We start from the raw sequence: 20,178 nt of genomic DNA, 5'->3' as shown, positions 1-20,178 counted from the left end.
GTTTCCTAAACAACCTCGTAGTCTTGTTTGAATAAACCTGCTGATACATACACACAAAAAAGGATAAAGGTGTGGGGGGTGGTGTGCTTTTTCATCTTTCAAACGGTAACCATTTTATTAAAAAGACTTTGACCAAAAAGAATAATGAACCTTAATGGAACATTTAGATTCTTAGTATATTTTAAAAGCCAGTTGAAAGCACTTTTGTTATTTCTTGGGTTGCATAGGTAAAGCGTGTAATTGCAAAATTACAGTTGAATATTGCATTGAGCAACAAGTCAGATATGTATTGTTGGCAGATAGAGTTTGTAAAGCACTTAATATAAGATATCCTACTACAGTAAATATCAGATCCAAGCTGTTCTTTACAATAGTGAAATTGCAGAAACTGATTGCAATTACAATTCATCACATTGTTAACTGAGTTCCAGTCTTTTCATTTTCTATGTTTAGGCACAATGACACTGAGTTAGTTTTGTCTAGCAGTTGACCAGTAATGGAAAATAAAGAGTCTGGATAAAATCTAAGATTAAATAAAAACCCTGCGTACACTTAGCCACTTCATACAACATTTTCCAATAGTTTTGTCTCTTAGCTAACCTGATGTAGAAAACTCCATCAGTGCTGTGATTTCATAATAATTTTGTCCTTTTCAGGCTCCCCCCTCCTTCTCTTTGCCAACCGAAGAGACGTGAGATTGGTTGATGGTGATGGTGTGCGGGGCGAATCAGCCATTGTTGTCAGTGAACTTGAAGATGCAGCCGCAGTGGACTTCCTGTTTGATGAGAGCCTGATCTTTTGGACTGACGTCAGTGAGGAGGCCATCAAACAAACCCACTGGAATCAGTCGTCCAACTGTAAGGCACTGGGTTGTTTTTTTACCGGTTCAGACAAACGTTCTCATGTAAGCACATTCTCTCTGAAGCCTTGGAGCAGGATAACAGGTGTCACAGTGTTCTTCGCTTTTGAGATGCTTTATTTTCTGAAACCATAACCTACTAATTTCATTTTGGTTCATTTTGATGTTTCTAATAAAAAACTGTCATTTTCATATTTTTTGTTTGCTAGAGTCTGATACTTCTCTTCTTGTTCTGAAAGAACTACATCTAAGAAAAACTTCTAGTTACTAAGCAGAGATATTTTCCAAACCACACCCAACTGAAACGTTGGGATGTGTTCTCAGTGTTTACCTGGAAAACATTTTACCTTGATAATAATTCATCATTCTGCCAAAAATATTGATAAACTCAAATTAATGAGATGCACAGCCTTCAAGAACTGACTAGAACATTATGACAGTATTTCTTACTTCCAGAAAAGAATAAGTTAAACTTGTGCTCACATGTCAACATTTAATATAAATGTGTAATGTAGCTCCTGACTGTTCAGTGATAGATTTGTTCAAAAACGATTGTGTTGATCTGTAATAGTTTTTACTGCTATTTATGTTGCAATAAGAGTAGAGTAAAGTAAGGGTTAATTTACCAATTTCTGTATACCTGATAACCTGCTAAATGAAATCATGTCTGTTTTTTAAACCAGGAGAGTTTGATCCAAAATTATTCATACACTGAAAGATTTAGGTTTAAAGTACTTTTTTTTTAACATATACAACATTTTATTTTTGAAAGGAAGTAATACTAATGCAAAATAAAGCAAAATTAAACATAAATAGGCGGACATTTCTTAAGGAGGTACTGCATATTTATTTAATTAGGTTTTTTTATGACTGTATATAATATTAAACCAATCTTCATTTGTATTCAGTCGGCATGTTTTAATACAGAATGGAACAGGATCCATTGTAAATCACAAATTACTAATGATAATTTACACTACCATTAATATTTGTGGGTTCTCCTTTGCTTCCTATTGCAAATCAGACAAAATGAACAGATTTCATACTATCTGGATGTTTAAGCTCTGGTTTGTGGTTCAGTTGAGGAACTTTTACATGTATGTCACACAGAAGCAGACCCACAGAAAATTTAATTAGTAATTATTATTGGCATCATTTTGAACACCTACAAACAGATAACATCAAGTGCCAACCGTTTCTACCTGTTGGTGTTAATTCCCTGACTTGGAAAAAATAAATCAGATGAGAAACTGTCTGATCTGCTGATCTTGAACTGAATAGAAAATCTTGAATAGAAGTTTCTATTTCCAGAACAGGAAATAGAAACTTCTGTTTCCTGAACAGATTTCATACTATCTGATGTACATACTGTTCTGTGTGCTACATGTCTTTGATTTAACTGGAAATGTATTATGTCTAGGGAACATTACCCCTAAGAGTGTGTTGTTCTTACAGCTCTTAAGGAGGCTCTGGGAACTGGCCAAGCAGTGGTCGTGTCTGGGCTGAACAGTCCTGATGGTTTAGCCTGTGACTGGCTGGGGAAGAAGCTCTACTGGACAGACTCAGAGACCAATCGGATTGAAGTCGCCAACCTGAACGGCACCTCCAGGAAAGTCCTAGTGTGGATGGACTTGGACCAACCCAGGGCTATTGCCCTTAATCCTGGACAAAGGTAATCAAGTAAATCACAATGTCGAGGTGGCGGAGGTGGTATGAGTTTGTCCCACAATCTGTTGGTTGCTGGTTTGAATACCTACTCCGTCTGCCTCTGTTGTTGTTTTGGCTAAGACACTTCATCCGTTTTGCCTGATGCTGGTGGTCAGAGGGCTCCACTGACTGAATGTAGTGTAAAGTGCTGTGGAGTCCTCTGGACTTGATAAAACAATATACAGCTATTTTAAACCCCATAAAGCAATGCATACACATACTACTAGAGGCTGCTGTGTGCAGTGTCAGAAGGTGTCAGTAGCTGTTTGATCAGAAACCTTTTTCAGAACCCTTTTTTGTGGGGCTGTATATAATATTGTACAGTTCCTGTTTTATGAAGGAAGTTTTCCAGTGACTCTGTTTATGCTGACTCGGTTATTTTTTTGTCAAAATGTTACAAGCTAAAAGTAGAGGAGTTCACAGTTAATATTATTAACTGTGAACACGTATCATGTATCAACACAATCACTACGAGCAGTGATCTCCTTGAGGGTGGGCTATCCTGTTGGCAGGGCAGAGTGTCCCACCCCTCTTGGAGAATGGCAGAGTAAATGCTGAGATGGCACACATCGCTTTTATCTCTGATTTTCAATCAGTAAATGTTTTACTGATTTAAAACATTTTATTAGTTAACACTTAAAGAAAAGCAGATGAGGGTATAAAATAAAGGTAGGGAGGACGTCATTATGCAACTGTATATTACCATGTTATTAAACTGTTTTCTTCCAGATATATGTATTGGACAGACTGGGGAGAGGAGCCTCGGATAGAACGCGCTGGCATGGATGGCAGCAGCAGGTACTATAAAGTGTAGAATAACAGGCAGATCTGGGCCTTCATGCTGGGATTGAAACTTAAATGTACAAGATTTCTTTCTGCATTCCTCTCAGAGGCCGTCCTAGCCTGTTTGGTGCCCTGGGTGAACCCTCTTTCCAGCACTCGCCCCCCCTCCCCTCCAAGAAGTTGTCAACAGTGGTGGGGGGGCGCATGTTGCCCATATCAGAAACGGCCACTGGCTCCTCTCATTGTGGTCCTGTACTCTCATGCTGACCAGTCTGAGGCCTGACAGATCCAGACTATTGATTGTAGAACAAGCTAGAGAACACATACATGTAAATAACTCATTCATGTAAATAACATGCTTGCACCGGGGCAGTTTACCATGCTGAAGGTAGAATGTTGGACTAAGATAAAAATGATGTCCAAATGACCAAGCTGAAAGGCAAACAAAATGCATTTACATACAAATATACTCCGCAAATGTGTGAAAATAAGCTAAGGACACTAACTTTACTTGTGCTCTGCTGTCTCCTAACAGGAAAGTCATAGTGAATAAGAACATACACTGGCCCAATGGTCTCACCATAGACCTGGTGGAGGAGAAGTTGTACTGGGCCGATGCGAAGCTCAGCTTCATTCACAGAGCCAACCTGGATGGATCTGCACGGTACGCTTTATGTAACATAAGGCTGGATGAAAATGAAAGTCTCAATTATAACTCATTGAGACTTTACCAGATATCTTAACATACAAATGAGTGGGGTGAATGTTAAAAAATAAAATTGTCAGTGTTTTTTTGTTTATTAATGACTGAACTGATTTGACTTGGTCTATTAATTTTTTCAAACTCCTCATCAGTGAATACTATATCTATATTAAATATATCTATATAAAAATAGAATACTATATCTACTATATCGTCTTATGATGTCTTTGTCTTGTCATAAACAAACCCAGAGTGTTGCTTTGACTCGTTCATGGATGTTTGAGAAATTCTTTTCACCAATGTGTGCTGTATTTAGTCAGATTCCTTAGAGATCCCAGTATCTATTTAGAACAGTAGCTAATTGTGACATGGGAATAGCTCATAAGACAAGATGATATTTGGTTCATAATTATTAGAAGAAACCAACATTTTATAAGATTTTGGGAAATGTAAGAATTCTGTTTCATTGACGTTAATATAGAAAACGTTTTTTAAAATCACAAAATGCGTTTTAAATAAAGTGTAATTAATGTATCATATAGTACAGGTTTGAGTCTCCCATACTGAAGGCTTTATATATCTATTTATTTCATGAATTTGGATACCTTAGAATAATCCAATTTGAAGGTTCTAATGGCAAGAAAACATTTAAAATTTTCCCTTTTGTATTTTTATAAATAGAATAAGTTTTAATGATATAAATTAGTGTTTTAATGAATCTGTGTTTCATGTAAAATAATTTAAGTCAGTTTTGATCAGTTGATGTAGATTAGATGTTCAACCAGAGATAAATAAATGCAGTTCTATCAGATTAAAGTGGAAAAAGCCCCTTAGTGTAGCACAGATATGGAGCTCTGATGCACTTCACTAGTCTTTTTCATAAAACATTTTCATCTTAAACCTTCAAAGACAAGCTAAGTCACAGCTAGCCAATAATCCTAAGTGGAGTTGGTGATTTCCCTCACAGCCGAGGCATATCAGTGAATCCTGTAGAGGCTGATTCCACAAAATACGCACTATATTGCAAAAGTATTTGCTCACCCATCCAAATGGTCAACATCTTCCAGTAGCTGTAATCACTTCCATGGCCACGTGTGTATAAAATGAAGCACATAGTGAGCACATGCAGACTGTTTTTATAAACATTTGTCAAAGAGTGGTTTGCTCTCAGGAGCTCAATGAATTCCAGTGTGGAACTGTGATAGGATGCCACCTGTGCAACAATTCCAGTTGTTCACAGTTGTGAAATGTCGTCTCTTCTATATATTCCACTGTCAAATATCAGTTGTATTATAAGAAAATGGAAGTGTTTGAGAAAGAGAGCAACTCAGCCATGAAGTGGTAGGCCACGTAAACTAAAGGAGAGAGGTCAGCGAATGCTGAAGCACATAGTGTGACAAGGTCGGCAACCCTCTGCATATTCAATCACTACAGACCTCCAAACTTCATGTGACCTTCAGATTAGCTCAAGAACAGTGTTCAGAGAGCTTCATGGAATGGGTTTCCTTGGTGGAGCAGCTGCATCCTAGTCAAACATCACCAAGTGCATTGCAAAGCGTTGGATGCAGTGGTGTAAAACATGCCTCCACTGGACTCTAGAGCAGTGGAGGCATTCTTTGGAGTGACTAATCACACTTCTTCATCTGACAATTGGATGGATGAGTCTGGGTTTGGTGATTGCCAGGACAACGATACTTGTCTGACTGCATTATACCAATATGCAGTCAGACAAGTAAAGTTTGGTGGAGGGGGATTATGGTGTGGGGGTAGTTCCAGTGAAAGGAACTCTGAATAGTTCAGCATACCAAGACATTTTGGACAATTCCATGCTCCCAGCTTTGTGGGAACAGTTGGAGCTGGCCCCTTCCTCTTCCAATATGACTGTGCATCACAGCACAAAACAAGGTCCATAAAGACATGGATGGAGAGTCTTGTGTAGATGAACTTGACTGGCCCTCAAGAGTCCTGACCTCAACCCTATAAAACACCTTTCGGGTGAATTAGAACAGAGACTGAGAGCCAGGCCTTCTCGTCCAACATCAGTATGTGACCTCACTATGCACTTCTGGTAGAATGGTAAAGATCCCCATAAACACTCCTAAACCTTGTGGACAGCATTCCAAAAAGAGTTGAAGCTGATCTAGCAGCAAAGGGTGGACCAACGTCATATTGATCAGGAATGGGATGTCACTTAAACTCAAATGTGAGTCATGGCAGGTGAGCAAATACTTTTTGCAATATAGTGTACATCACCACCACATCAGACCCTCTACTCTGGAAGTGGTTTCTACTTAAAAAATATCTATATACACCTAGCATTTATTCCAATCATGTCAAACACGTAGGTGTCTTATAAAACCTGCGTACATTGAATTTTCATTTCATTTTCTATTAATATTTCACCAAACAATGCCTGTAGTCTTGTTTTATATAAGATGAATGACTAAATTATTGTCAATTTATGGACTACATTTGGTAGAGTTGTTGTTTGGGTGGAAGGTTGGTGTGGATTATTTCAATTCCCTTTATTTTCATTGGACAAACTTGTTTTCACATAGAAATATTCAAGATGCAAAAGACCTATTCCTCCAGATTGAGTTTGCGTACAGAGCTTTTGCTGCACTTGTTATACAATTCCTTTTGGTTAATTCAGTTCATACAAGTTCATTGTAATACAATCCAGCCAGAGAAGATTCATTCTAAATTATGGCTGCTTTCACCAGTGAACTACTCTTGTATTGCTCATGATTGAAGCTGTTGTAATGTGGGACAACATTATAGTCTTCTGTGTAGTACACCATGTACTGAGGGTTTTCACATGGTGTTATCTCAACATGCAGGGCAAAGTTAACTTGTGCATTTGATTTAAAAGATGAATTGCAAGATACACAGTTTTTATGGTTTAGATCTTAAATTCTAGCAAAACCATACTTAATATTCCTCTGTGAGCTGCTTTTTTTTTTTTTTTTTTTTTTTTTTTTATAATAATGGTAATGGAGTAAGAAACAGAATAGCTATACTGACAGATTTAAAGAAAAATAAAGAAAAGTCCAAGACAAACAGAGCTGTGGAATGAAGGCCTCAGTTAAAACCAACACAGCTCCACACACTCATCTCTGGATTAAGTTTCCTTTCTCCAGTGCATCGTTCGCATCTGTTTTTCTAAATCTTGACATATTTCTCTATCTCTCTTCACCAAATTAATAAGATCAATGATGCCACTGCATATAAAAGCACATATTTTTGCTGAGGTCATCAGTTTTCAAATAAGAAAATGAAAACAGTGAAACTTTAGGCTTGCTTTGATCTGTTCCAGTTAGGTAAGATTTCCATATCTAGCCTGGAACCTTTGTTATCTGCTTGACATAAATCATTCACCATGTCTGTTTTCGCCTTTTATGTGATATCTCTGCTGTCAGTAAAAAGGCATACATGTAAAAAAAATATCTCCTACACTTAAAGCTTTGATTCTTTTTTTGAAGTCTTTAATATGTTTATACTGCAGAGTTAGGCATAAAGCATCTGTTCTGTGGAACTGATTTCTGCCTGTATATTATGTTGGAATGTGGTGGAGGTGTTTTGAGTCCAAACCAATATATTGGAGCTGTCTGACCAAGTTAGCCTCTTTTCCTTTAGAGGCACAGCAGTAGTTCCACAACCACTGTTTATACTATGAGCAACAGCAAGTTCTGGTTACAGAAAATCGTGTTGTTCAAATCTGGGCTTTTCAGCCTTTATGGCAGCATCAGCAATTTCTGTGTAGTAACAAAACATATTTCACAGTGATGTTACATAGTTGATTTTGAATAGCTTTTACTTGCCTGTTTAGCAACTTATTACTTTTTTCTACTACTGTGTACTTTCTCATTAACGGTGCACTTTTAGTTCTACTGAGAGGGAAACATAAATCCGCTTGTAATGTTATTGCATTACTATTTTCACTACACAATTATTCTAAAAGTGAAATATACCTACTTTCAGTTCTAGTGTTTTATGTACTGTGATATAAGATTTGATCTTTATCCGTCCAAGCATTATTTATATCTAATTTATATGCCAGAGATTCAACATCATCATTATTTTTGAGACTGTGTGGTTAAACAGAGCATATTTCTGCTTGTATTAGCTAACTATTACCCCGGCTCATCACCCACCATCAAGAAGTGTGAAAACTTCTGTTATTACCAGGGTTGTGATGATGAATTAAGCTTATAAATGAAGCAATCACTGAAATTGGGCTCACAAAAAGGAGACAAGATAACATTTTAGAAATACAAACAATTCCTATTGTTTGGTTTCCATAAAATAAAAGTTTCATAAATATCAAATACAGCAGACTTGAGATGTCAGATAGTGTTGAGAATTAAAAAATAAAATAAAAATAAAACTAAGAACAAAAGCTTATAAGAAAAAAAAATCAAGCTAGATAAGAACACAAGCCATAAATCTGGGGGGAAGGGATGGAAGAGATGGAAGAGATGGCAGGGAACACATTGGAAAAATAACGGGTGTAGAGTAGCAAGGTAGAGTAGAAAAGAAGAAGAGTAGCAAGGAGTGACTGAGAATGAGGTGCTTAAGTACTGGGAAGTTGAATGCTGGACAAAAGACCTGGGCTAATGAGCTAACGGGTTGCAGGTGTGGGGGGAGAGAGCAGAAGGCAGGCAGAGAAGAAGAGGAGGTGACACATGGGTTGATGGAGAATACACTGGGGACTAGGAAATGAATCTAACAAAATAACTAGACATAAGAAACATAATAAAAATTGGATTAAGAAAAGGTCTAGACACAAGAAATAAACATAGCTAGAGTCACTAAGACGCTGAAGTAAAAATAGAAACAAGACAGAACTAATAGAAAAAACTAAGGAAAACAACATAAACAATCCACAAAACAACTCAGAATTCTAATATCTGTAGAGATTTTTATTCTACAAATTCAGGAAATGTTTCCATATTTCTAAGTAGTTTAGGTAGATTCCCCCACAAAACTTTCTGTTGTTGTCAAGTGTTTTTTTTTTTTTTTTTCATCTTTCAGAGAAGCAGTGGTGGAGGGCACCCTGACCCATCCTTTTGCACTAACATTGTCTAAGGAGACGTTATACTGGACTGACTGGCAGACTCGCTCCATCCATGCCTGTAACAAACACAGTGGAGACAAAACCAGAGAGATCCTCGGTGGGATTTATTCTCCAATGGACATCCAGGTTCTGGAGCCTTATCGACAGCCTTACAGTAAGTGGAATGTTATACCTGTGTTTAACAATCAATGTAACACTGAATTGAGTAATAGTGTTTGAACATATTAAGTACTTGATTAATTAATTATTTTCTAAATGAGAAATGTTGCTATTGATCCTAACTATAGTAATGATTAGAGATGATAGATAAGCTGTTATTTTGTGTTTAGGTCAGAAAAGACAGCTGTGGTAGTTGGTCTGGTTGTTTGCAGTGTAGGACTAAGGAGTGAAGCAGTTTTTCTAACACAAAATTAATGTTTATACTTGAATTTTGTACAAAATCAGGTTGGAGAATGTCTCTGTTATTTTAAAGTAAAGTAAAACAAGAGCCTAGTCAAGAGCCTAATCCTCAGAAACTATTCTGGCATTCATTTTTTGGCACTAATTAGGATTCAGGAGTAGCTATGAGCAGTTGTGTTAATGGTGTGGATTATTAGATTTTTCTTTGGACATAAGTGATGTACTGAAATTCTGATGAAATCTAAAGTTTTTCCAGATTTTTGACAAAAAACAACAGAAGTTCATCATTTATCTATAAATGACTATTCACATTATAAAACAAACATATTGAACCCTAGTTCATATATTCACATTATCAAGCCTAATCTTTCTTAGTCGTTCATTTCTGTTTTCTTTTGTATTATTTCAGTTCAGACCCCGTGCAGCAACGATAACGGAGGCTGCAGTCACCTCTGCCTGCTCTCTCCGCTCCAGCCTTTCTACAGCTGCGCCTGTCCCACAGGAGTCCAGCTTAAAGCTGATGGAAAGACGTGCAAGCCAGGTATGTGTCTGACGTCCATTAGTACAAACCTAAACTGCAACTCCACTCACTTCAGTAGTAACTTTGTTATTTTAGAGTTGGTTTTACTGCATTTAAAAAAGGGATTGCTACAGATATGGCAGAGGCAATGAATGCACTAAGCTTAAAAAACATGACGGGATTACAAAAGCAAAAAATACTTATATACCATGATAGTAATCAGAAAAATCTTCAAAAGTGCAGTCTGACTAAAACATTCCACTTATTAGATCTGTGTTTCCTAAAACATTCAGGGATAGAAAATGATGAATGGGGAAGAATGGATAAATGATGTTGATAAGAGCTAAATGGCTCATTGACCCTGGAGTAGTTTCACAGTGAGGGATGATAAAGACTGAAGGAGTATGAAGAAGGGGTTGGAGGATGATCAACAATGAGGATAGTTCAGCAGAGATGAGTTGGGAGGGAGTGTTCCCAGAGCGTTTGGATGGCCCTGTTCATTTCTCGTTCATTTGCATAACTAATGGTTTATCCAACAATCTGTGAGGTTTTAGTCCTTTACAGTGATGCTGATTCTGCATTGGTCCTGGGTGACGTGTTTGGCTGAGGCTCATCTTACTGCTTTGTGAGAGAGACCTGAGCAAAGTGCTGCTCTAACTCTGGACTGCTGGATAGAAACACAGTTAGGCCTGTTTGGGAGCAGAGAAGGTTCTCCTGCTGTAACTCCTGCGGGGATAAAGTGGCATTTGAACAGGAGCTACTTCCAGAAGGCCATCGCTGATGATGGGTTGTTTCTGTGCAGTTCTGTAGCTCTTTTCCCTGAATAAGAATTATTTGCAAGTTAAGCTCACCCAGGATAAAAAATTAAACATTACAAATTCACATCCAGTGTATGTCATGGTGTCATTCAGAAATAAGCATGCTGATGATGTCATTGCTCAGTATATGCCACCCTTACATTGGTTTAATATTTTTCTGTGATTTTAAGTGTATGTTAGCATGGTCTAACACCCAAAGCAGCTGTTCTTGCATATTTTAATGTTTTCATTTCTAGAAAAGAAAATGACTGAAGGATTGTCTATTAAGACTATGTCTGTAGTTACTGCCACTCCTAAAGCTCTAAAAGAGTATGCGTGTTTGTGTCATCTGGCTCCCAAACTTATTTTAACATATTAACTTTATAATGAAATAGCTGAAAAGCTCTGGGAACAAGATTATTCTTCTTTGAAGGAATCAAATTGATTTTAGCCATAGGTGGAGATGACTGAAATAATCAGTGTGTGGTGTGTGGTGTGTGAACTTAGAGGTGTCTTTGTTGTTGGAGTGTGATGCGGCACTGGGACCATCATCCTGAAAATCTGTACAGAGTCTCAGAAGACACATGGAATCTCTAACTGACCAGCTGCCATATTGATTCCCACGTTGTTAAAACAGTGGAGCCTTATTATGCAAAAAGTAAATACTGAGTAAAGGTTTGTGTGTGTGTCTCTGAGGCTAGGCAATAAATCTGAATGAGGCATGCCAACCAATCGCCTGGCCACTGTTGACAATAAAAACAACAATGCTTTATTGTGTAAGCCTGCAGTTTGGGCGAATGTCTGTTGCGTATGTGCCTCTAATTTGTTTTGCTTGGCTGGTTAAATTGAAGTGTTTGTTAGTGTTCTGGCAGTAGAGACAGAGAGTGTGTGCGTGTGCACACGCGTGTGTGTGTGAGTGTTTATTTGACTCTTAGTCAGTGGTCTTGAAGGGTCTTAAAAGGAAGTGAAGCGAAGATGAGAGCTGAAATGCAGATGCTTTTCCCCCTCTATTCATAGTCTCCTTTGATATTTCCTGGATGGTTTTCCTCATTTAGGCTGGATCGTTCACCTCTGTGTGGAATGTGATTGGGATCTTGTTGGCGTATATTTAATTAGTTATGAAAGGCCATTCAGAACAAGAAAAACCCTGTAATTTGCAGGAATGGTGTGTATACTGTGGCTCAGAGCTATTTAAAGTTTTGAAGACATAGACATAGACATTGTTGCAAATTATTGATTTTCAGTGGTTTGAACAGAAGAATAAAAAACTGTAAGCTTTAAAGGGTAAGTGACAACTACAAGGTGCAGTTTGAAGTAACTGGGTGTTTTGACAGAATCTGAAATCCACAATAAATTCAAACTTGCCTCCAGAGGTTTTCTTTCTAAAATGCATTTCAAAAAAGACGTTCTACATTTTATGTCTTATTATTATTGTTACTGTTATTAATTAGGATTTATTGCCCATATAAAGATTGAACTTGTTAACAAATTATCAAAATAAATAAAAAGCAAATGTAATGAAGGGGTGACTGTTTGAACTGAATGAGCTGGTTACATATTGATGGTCCTCAACCTGAAGATGGATTATATCTTGATCAGGTGCAGAGCAGGTTTTGCTGCTGGCTAGAAGGACAGACCTGAGGAGAATCTCACTTGATCTGCCAGATTTCACTGACATAGTGCTACAGGTGAATACACTCACACACACTCCCCAACAAAACTGTTGGACTTTGTTGTAAGAATGAGGCTCTGAGATTTTTATCACTCTTCTCATGCAGGTTCATGACATTCGACATGCTATAGCTATAGACTATGACCCAGTTGAAGGTTTTGTCTACTGGACAGATGATGAGGTTCGGGCCATACGACGATCTTACATTGATGGCAGCAATGCCATGATACTGGTTACCTTGGACATCAACCACCCAGATGGCATTGCTGTTGACTGGGTGGCCAGAAACCTTTACTGGACTGACACCGGCACTGATCGGATTGAGGTACAGAAGTATTTCTTATCTCTGTTCTTTACAACTGGACAGAGATGATACTTCATGTGACAGTAAACATGTAATTGCACTTCTTTTTATTATTGCTGTGTGCTGTTTTAGGTTACCAGACTAAATGGAACATCACGAAAAATTTTGATTTCGGAGGACCTGGAGGAACCCAGAGCCATTGTTGTGGATCCTGTTAATGGGTAAGTGTTGTTTGTCTGAATTTGTCACAGCTGGATCGCTCTATCTTTTTTTAAGTAAAACAGCTTTGATTTGATCCCTTTCAAAATAATTCCTAATCCTAACACTACAAGTTCCTGAAAAAATGCAATTCATTGCCTGTTGAAGCAGATTTAAAATACACTAACAAGATTAATGACAGAAATAAGTCAGTAAAATAAAAAAAATAAAAAAGTTTTTTTTTTTGCCATTAATGGTACACAGACATTGAACACAAAAGTAAAAATCTGATTTATACTTCGTGGCAGTTTACCAGAAAAAGAAAAAAACGCTCATCTCTTAACCCCAAATCAATAAGTAATAATATAGTTTAGAAAATATAAGTTCTTTTGAAATACTGCTTATATGCTTACACAACACATTTAACGTTGGGAAACTTTGCAAAACTAATACATCTAATGTTTACATTGTAGCCCGTGGTTACCAGAAAACGCTGTCATCTTGTAGCAACAGCTTAACAACAACTATTGTTATTGTTCAAAAATCATAAGATTTCCTCTGCTCTTTTAAAATACTACTCATCTTATTCTACTTAAGAATTGTCAAGTTGGTGAGTTTTGGAGAAAAGTGAAAATGTTTTATTTGCCATTAATGCTGCAGAGAAATTGAACACAAAAGTAAAAATCTTATTTAAACTTCATGGCAGTTTGTTACCAGAAAAAAAACCCGCTCACATCTTAACACCGAATTAATCAGGAATAATATTGTTTATAAAATATAAGTTCTTTTGAAATACTGCTTATGTGCTTACACAAGAAATTTCGAGTTGGTAAACTTTGAAAAACTAAAATATGTAATGTTTACATTGTTGCCCTTGGTTACCAGAAAACGCTGTCATTTCTTAGCAACAGCTTAAAAACAAGTATTGCTATTGTTCAAAGAACATAAGATTTCCTCTGCTCTTTTAAAATATTACACATTTTATTCTACTTACGAATGGTCAAGTTAGTGAATTTTGGAGAAAAATGAAAATGTTTTTTTACCATTAATGGTACACAGACATTGACCACAAAAGTAAAAACCTGATTTATACTTCGTGGCAGTTTGTTACCAGAAAAAGAAAAAACGCTCATCTCTTAACACCAAATTAATAAGTTATATTATTGTTTATAAAATATAAGTTCTTTTGAAATACTCCTTATATGCTTAGACAAAAAAAATTTAGAGTGGATAAACTTTGAAAAACTAAAATATGCAATGTTTACATTGTGGCCCTTGGTTACTAGAAAACGCTTTCATCTCTTAGCAACAGCTTAACAACAAATATTGTTATTGTTCAAAAAACATAAGATTTCCTCTGCTCTTTTAAAATATTACTCATCTGATTCTACTTGAGAATTGTCAGGTTGGTGAAGTTTGGAGAAAAGTGAAAATGGTTTTTTTTTGCCATTAATGGTACACAGACATTGAACACAAAAGTAAAAATCTGATTTATACTTCGTGGCAGTTTACCAGAAAAAGAAAAAAACGCTCATCTCTTAACCCCAAATCAATAAGTAATAATATAGTTTAGAAAATATAAGTTCTTTTGAAATACTGCATATATGCTTACACAACACATTTAGCGTTGGGGAAACTTTGCAAAACTAACACATCTAATGTTTACATTGTAGCCCTTGGTTACCAGAAAACACTGTCATCTCGTAGCAACAGCTTAACAACTATTGTTATTGTTCAAAAATCATAAGATTTCCTCTGCTCTTTTAAAATACTACTCATCTTATTCTACTTAAGAATTGTCAAGTTGGTGAATTTTGGAGAAAAGTGAAAATGTTTTATTTGCCATTAATGCTGCAAAGAAATTTAACTAAAAGTGAAAACCTGATTTATACTTCGTGGCAGTTTGTTACCAGAAAAATAAAAAATGCTCATCTCTTAACACCAAATTAATAAGTTATATTATTGTTTATAAAACATAAGTTCTTTTGAAATACTGCTTATATGCTTAGACAAAAAATTTGGAGTGGATAAACTTTGAAAAACTAAAATATGCAATGTTTACATTGTGGCCCTTGGTTACCAGAAAACGCTTTCATCTCTTAGCAACAGCTTAACAACAAATATTGTTATTGTTCAAAAAACATAAGATTTCCTCTGCTCTTTTGAAACACCACGTATCTTATAATACTTAAAAATTGTCACTTTGGTGAATTTTGGAGGAAAGTGAAAATGGTTTTTTTTTGCCATTAACGGTACACAGACATTGAACACAAAAGTAAAAATCTTATTTAAACTTCATGGCAGTTTGTTACCAGAAAAAAACCCTCATCTCTTTGCACCAAATTAATAAGTAATATTATTGTTTATAAAATATAAGTTCTTTTTAAAAACTACTAATATGCTTAGACAACAAATTTAGAGTTGGTAAACTTTGAAAAACTAAAATATGTAATGTTTACATTGTGGCCCTTGGTTACCAGAAAACGCTGTCATCTCTTAGCAACTGCTTAACAACAAATATTGTTATTGTTCAAAAAACATAAGATTTCCTCTGCTCTTTTAAAATACTACTCATCTAATTCTACTTAAGAATTGTCAAATTGGTGAATTTTGGAGAAAAGTGAAAATGTTTTTTTTTTTTTTTACCGTTAATAGTTCATAGACATTGAACACAAAAGTAAAAATCTTATTTAAACTTCATGGCAGTTTGTTACCAGAAAAAAATGCTCATCTCTTAACACCAAATTAATAAGTAATATTATTGTTTGTAAAACATAAGTCCTTTTGAAATACTCCTTATATGCTTAGACAACACATTTAGAGTTGGTAAACTTTGAAAAACTAAAATATCTAATTTTTACATTGTGGCCCTTAGTTACCAGAAAACGCTGTCATCTCTTTGCAACAGCTTAACAACAAATATTGTTATTGTTCAAAAAACATAAGATTTCCTCTGCTCTTTTAAAATACTACTCATCTTATTCTACTTAAGAATTGTCAAGTTGGTGAATTTCTTGGTTGCATGTTTGCCGATATCTTTAACCACTGTCTGTCTTCTCACATCAACTCATTTTTCTTCAGTTTTATGTACTGGACAGATTGGGGTCAGCATCCTAAGATTGAGAGAGCAAACCTGGATGGAACAGCTCGGGTGGTTCTGCTCAACAGCTCTCTTGGCTGGCCCAATGGATTAGCCATAGACTACACAGCAGGGAAGCTTTACTGGGGAGATGCTAAAACTGACAAGATAGAGGTACGTCCATCAGCATGTAGCCTCTTTCAGTTGCTTGGCTGGTCAAGAAATATATGTAACACAAGAGGAAAGAAAGCAAAATTTCAACTCGATTGTCATTAACTCCAACAGAATAAGAAGAAATGGCAAAACAGCCGAGTAACTCAGTTTATCTGAGTTTGTCGCTCAGATAAACTGCAGTGATTTGCTGCTGTCAGACTACTGCACACTCAAAATTACAAATACCTCTCACAGCAGGCATTGAGTATATTAATGTACTGCTGGTTCCACAGCGACCAGGAACCGACTACTGTGGCTGAGCTGAGAAAAGTAATTGTCTGGCACTTGGGAAGATTCAAGATCAAATCAAGCTGTTCTTGGTAAATGCCTTCGGGCAAGCACTGAAGTTTGCACTGTGGAAGCCTTGTAGTGTTGAGGTGCTCTGACTGGTCAGTAATATTCCAGAATGAGCCATCATTGGATCCAGGTGCGTTAAACCAGGGAGAGAACTAAAACATGCAGGCCCTCCAGGACCCACTTTGGGCACCCCTGGTCTATACCATTGGAGCGGTATGCACATTTTTTTTATGGTTTTCAGCCATAGAAACCCATTTATACCTGGAAAATGGTAACTGATTTATTAGTGGTAAACATATCAATTTAAAATTGCTTTCTAATCACAGTATTTGTCAGACACTGCACAAGAAGACAGTGCTGGCCAGAAAATGTGTCAAGGACAAGTTACAAGAACTCCCAAAGCATTGCTGCAAGAACAGAATTATGTCATCTTTTTCTTGCAGCCACAGAGAGAGAAGACATTTCTTCGTTTTTGCAGAAAATGTACGAGCATTTACTAAATAACTTGATTTTAAGTTTGAACCATTCTCATCACTTTCAACTCTTTCTCAATCTGATCCCGATAACACACACTGAGACGTTGAGCAGAAATAAAATCCTGACACATGGTGGGATGACAGTGTCAAACTGATTATTTTGCCATTTAAGTTGATGTGTTTTGAAAAGCATTTTTAGTAGGTGCAAATATGAAGTAATATCATGCTCTTATTGGAAATTTGAATCCCAGGGATGTTGATAACAAATGTATAAACTATTTATATCTCTTCATTGCATCTGTTGTGTGTGTTGAGTTAACAGTTGGATAATTGTGAAAAAAATGTGCTGTTTGCTATGGCACAACGTTAGCAGTAGCTAAATACCTGCAGCTATAGCAGGGCTGATTGATGCAGGACTAAATGCCAACTAAAGACTTTCCCACAGCACTAAAAGCCAGATGTTAGTGGAATTGTTAACTATAGGGAAAGGGGTTTGGAAAATAGAGAACAATAAATTGAGGTGGGGTTGGGGGAGTTTTTTATAGTGCCCTCCCCCTCCTGCTCCAAAGCTAGATCCCTTTGAGCAAGTGATCCCTGTTCTCCTTCATTCCATCACTACATCTCCTCTTCTTTTACAACATGTTTTACACTTCGTTTGTCTATTTGTTCTTCACTTTACTCCTCTTCCTCTTGGATCGTTTTTTTTTTTTCTTCCAGCATTTTCACTCATTTACCCAGACTTTGGCTGTGGTGTCCCTGCAACTCTGTGACTATATTTCTCAATGTTTGCTTGTGTTAATGTTTGCTACTTGCATAGCAGCAGAGAGAGGAAGGGAGAAGAGTGCAACAAAACAGTGAATAGCCAAGTTTCTGGCTGAATGCTTACCAATTGAAAAGGGGCGGCTGCTCCCTCTCACCCTTCCTCCCACCCTCTGTCAGGGTGAAAGGAGCCACTTCAAAGCCATTTTTCCCACATTTTAACCCTGTTTTTATCTTGCTGAAATGAAATAGCTGAAAAAAGTGACGATATTTTCACTCTTTGACTTTTGTGGGTGTTTATGAGTTTCTCTGATTTTTGCTAAGGTTTATGCACTAAAACCCCACAGTGTGATTTGTTTACAGTCCTGCTGAAGAAGGATATTTGTGGTTTAATAAAACTTTCTCTTCCTATTGAGAAACAATTACCTTCTGGAGGCGTGAGCTCTGTTGAGATTTAAAATTTTACCAAATTTCTAACGTGACGTTGGCCTCAATATGTAGCATGCCAGTTCAACGCTAAGAAGTTTAGTGAAAGAACCGTCCTACACTCCAAAGAGAGAAGAGCTGATCCAAACAAGGCAACTGTTAATGTTAATTCGATATTTTGTTGAGTCCTCCACTGCCATTGCTAGAACTATAAGCAGACTACATTCTTAATCAAAGCAGAAAAACAACGTCATTGTTCACAACTTCTTCTGTTTGCTGACTGGCCTGGTAGGAAATCGACTGGAGAGAATCCAAGTCAAGGGGAGAAAATCCAGACTGTGCTGGAAGTGAGAACTTTTTTTCAAGCGGAATTGCACCAGAACGCAATGGCCAGGACACTAAAATACAGCAGAGCGAGTATCTGGAGTTAATAAATACTAGTTTATGTTAAAACCTTTTTAAAATCTGGAACAAATCTTACAATTCATTGTAGGAGTGTAGCAAGATCTTTGGTGCTATGCTGCCAAAATGTTATAGTGTTGACATGAGTGTGGAAGGACTGTTCTGAGGCTTATTATGTAATGATCAATCTTAACCCTTTAACAGTCATCCTTAAAACACTTCCAGTGTCCTCAGTGGCTCCTTGAGGACACTGGAATCCTCCTGATAGTGAAGGGTTTTAAATGAATAAATATTAAAAAAAACATGGTATGGGTGTAAATTGTGTCAGTTTAAATAAAAACACTCTGGATCAAGAAATATCAATAACGCCACATATTTAAATTAGATATCTTAATCAGAACACAAAAGTCATGGATCAGAGCCTCTCAGCTGAAGCCAATAACGTTTGAGCAACTTAACCTTATTGTTTTGTACTTTATATGTACACCTTTTAAGTGTAACTGAACAATTTTAAAATAAAATTGTTCACCCTGAACAATTTTATTTTAAGTTCCACCAAAGTGGGTGGTGCCAAGAGACACTGTGGGCCGTGACCAAGTGTGGGGATGAGCGGAGGAGGTAAAACACTGGGTGTAATCAGGATGAGAGCAGACAGATTCACCCACCAAGTCATGTCTGCATGTTTTCAGTTAACAACAATCATCCCACTGTTACCAGCTCCATGACTTTCTTGCTTTATTTAGTGACATTTCAGATAAAAAAAATTGGTGTCCGTCAAAATCGGAATGCGCAGGTCAGGCTTTTTAAAGATCAGTAATCAGTGATCTGCCAGAAAACTGCAATCGGTGCTGTCCTATTAGAAACAGCTCTCGCCTCATTCCCATCTAACTTATAAACAATATGAGCACATTACAACTGTTACTCGATTACAGTTTTTGAGTACTCTACCCACCTCTGTGTAATACTAAGACAAATATCAGTGATATTTACTTTAGTATTTACTGTTGAACTAGCAAAATTAACTTAGCTAATGTAGCTTTTATCTGCAAACTAAGACAAACATGTATCCTACATGGATGTTACCACATGTACTTACTGTGTCAGTCATTAGAACCTTGTTATACCCTTGAAGAGTTTGGACGTCCTTTACAAAGCTGTTGAAACTCTGATTGTATGAGTCTATGGACTTCAGGCTGCTTAGCGCCTACATGGCGTACACACTCTATCTATATCGTAGTATGAGATCGGAGACATTATTCATTAAAAGAATTATAACATTGTCTATGAAAATAGGTCCTTTTAAAACAAGTAGTATTTTAATTAATATAAATAAATAGGCTATCCTTGTGGATGTACGTTTTAAGAATAATCTGGAAGTATATCTTGGATCTGATGGCATTGATTTTGCTTCCGGAACAGATCGTGCCATGACAAGGACTGATTTAAATTTAAAGGAAATTTAAATTGGAAAGCCTTGGACTGGCTGATAGGGACGAAAGAAAACACC

General features: G+C 36.7%; 1 protein-coding gene across 1 annotated transcript in view; it reads left to right on the top strand.

The window, feature by feature from the left end:
• The window catches only part of lrp5 (low density lipoprotein receptor-related protein 5), a 46,485-nt gene that overhangs the window by 8,031 nt on the left and 18,276 nt on the right, over window positions 1-20,178 (top strand). Inside the window, exons 2-11 of the mRNA XM_044124086.1 lie at window positions 657-857; window positions 2,315-2,531; window positions 3,296-3,364; window positions 3,885-4,013; window positions 9,087-9,283; window positions 9,938-10,069; window positions 12,445-12,533; window positions 12,624-12,842; window positions 12,954-13,042; window positions 16,101-16,272. Coding sequence (XP_043980021.1) covers window positions 657-857; window positions 2,315-2,531; window positions 3,296-3,364; window positions 3,885-4,013; window positions 9,087-9,283; window positions 9,938-10,069; window positions 12,445-12,533; window positions 12,624-12,842; window positions 12,954-13,042; window positions 16,101-16,272 — 1,514 coding nt within the window. The remainder of the gene's footprint in view (window positions 1-656; window positions 858-2,314; window positions 2,532-3,295; window positions 3,365-3,884; window positions 4,014-9,086; window positions 9,284-9,937; window positions 10,070-12,444; window positions 12,534-12,623; window positions 12,843-12,953; window positions 13,043-16,100; window positions 16,273-20,178) is intronic.

The sequence above is a fragment of the Gambusia affinis genome, linkage group LG08 (genome assembly GCF_019740435.1).
Source record: "Gambusia affinis linkage group LG08, SWU_Gaff_1.0, whole genome shotgun sequence".
Classification (NCBI taxonomy): Eukaryota; Metazoa; Chordata; class Actinopteri; order Cyprinodontiformes; family Poeciliidae; genus Gambusia; species Gambusia affinis.
Note: the sequence above shows the minus strand (reverse complement) of the source record. Positions and strands in the feature narration are given on the sequence as shown.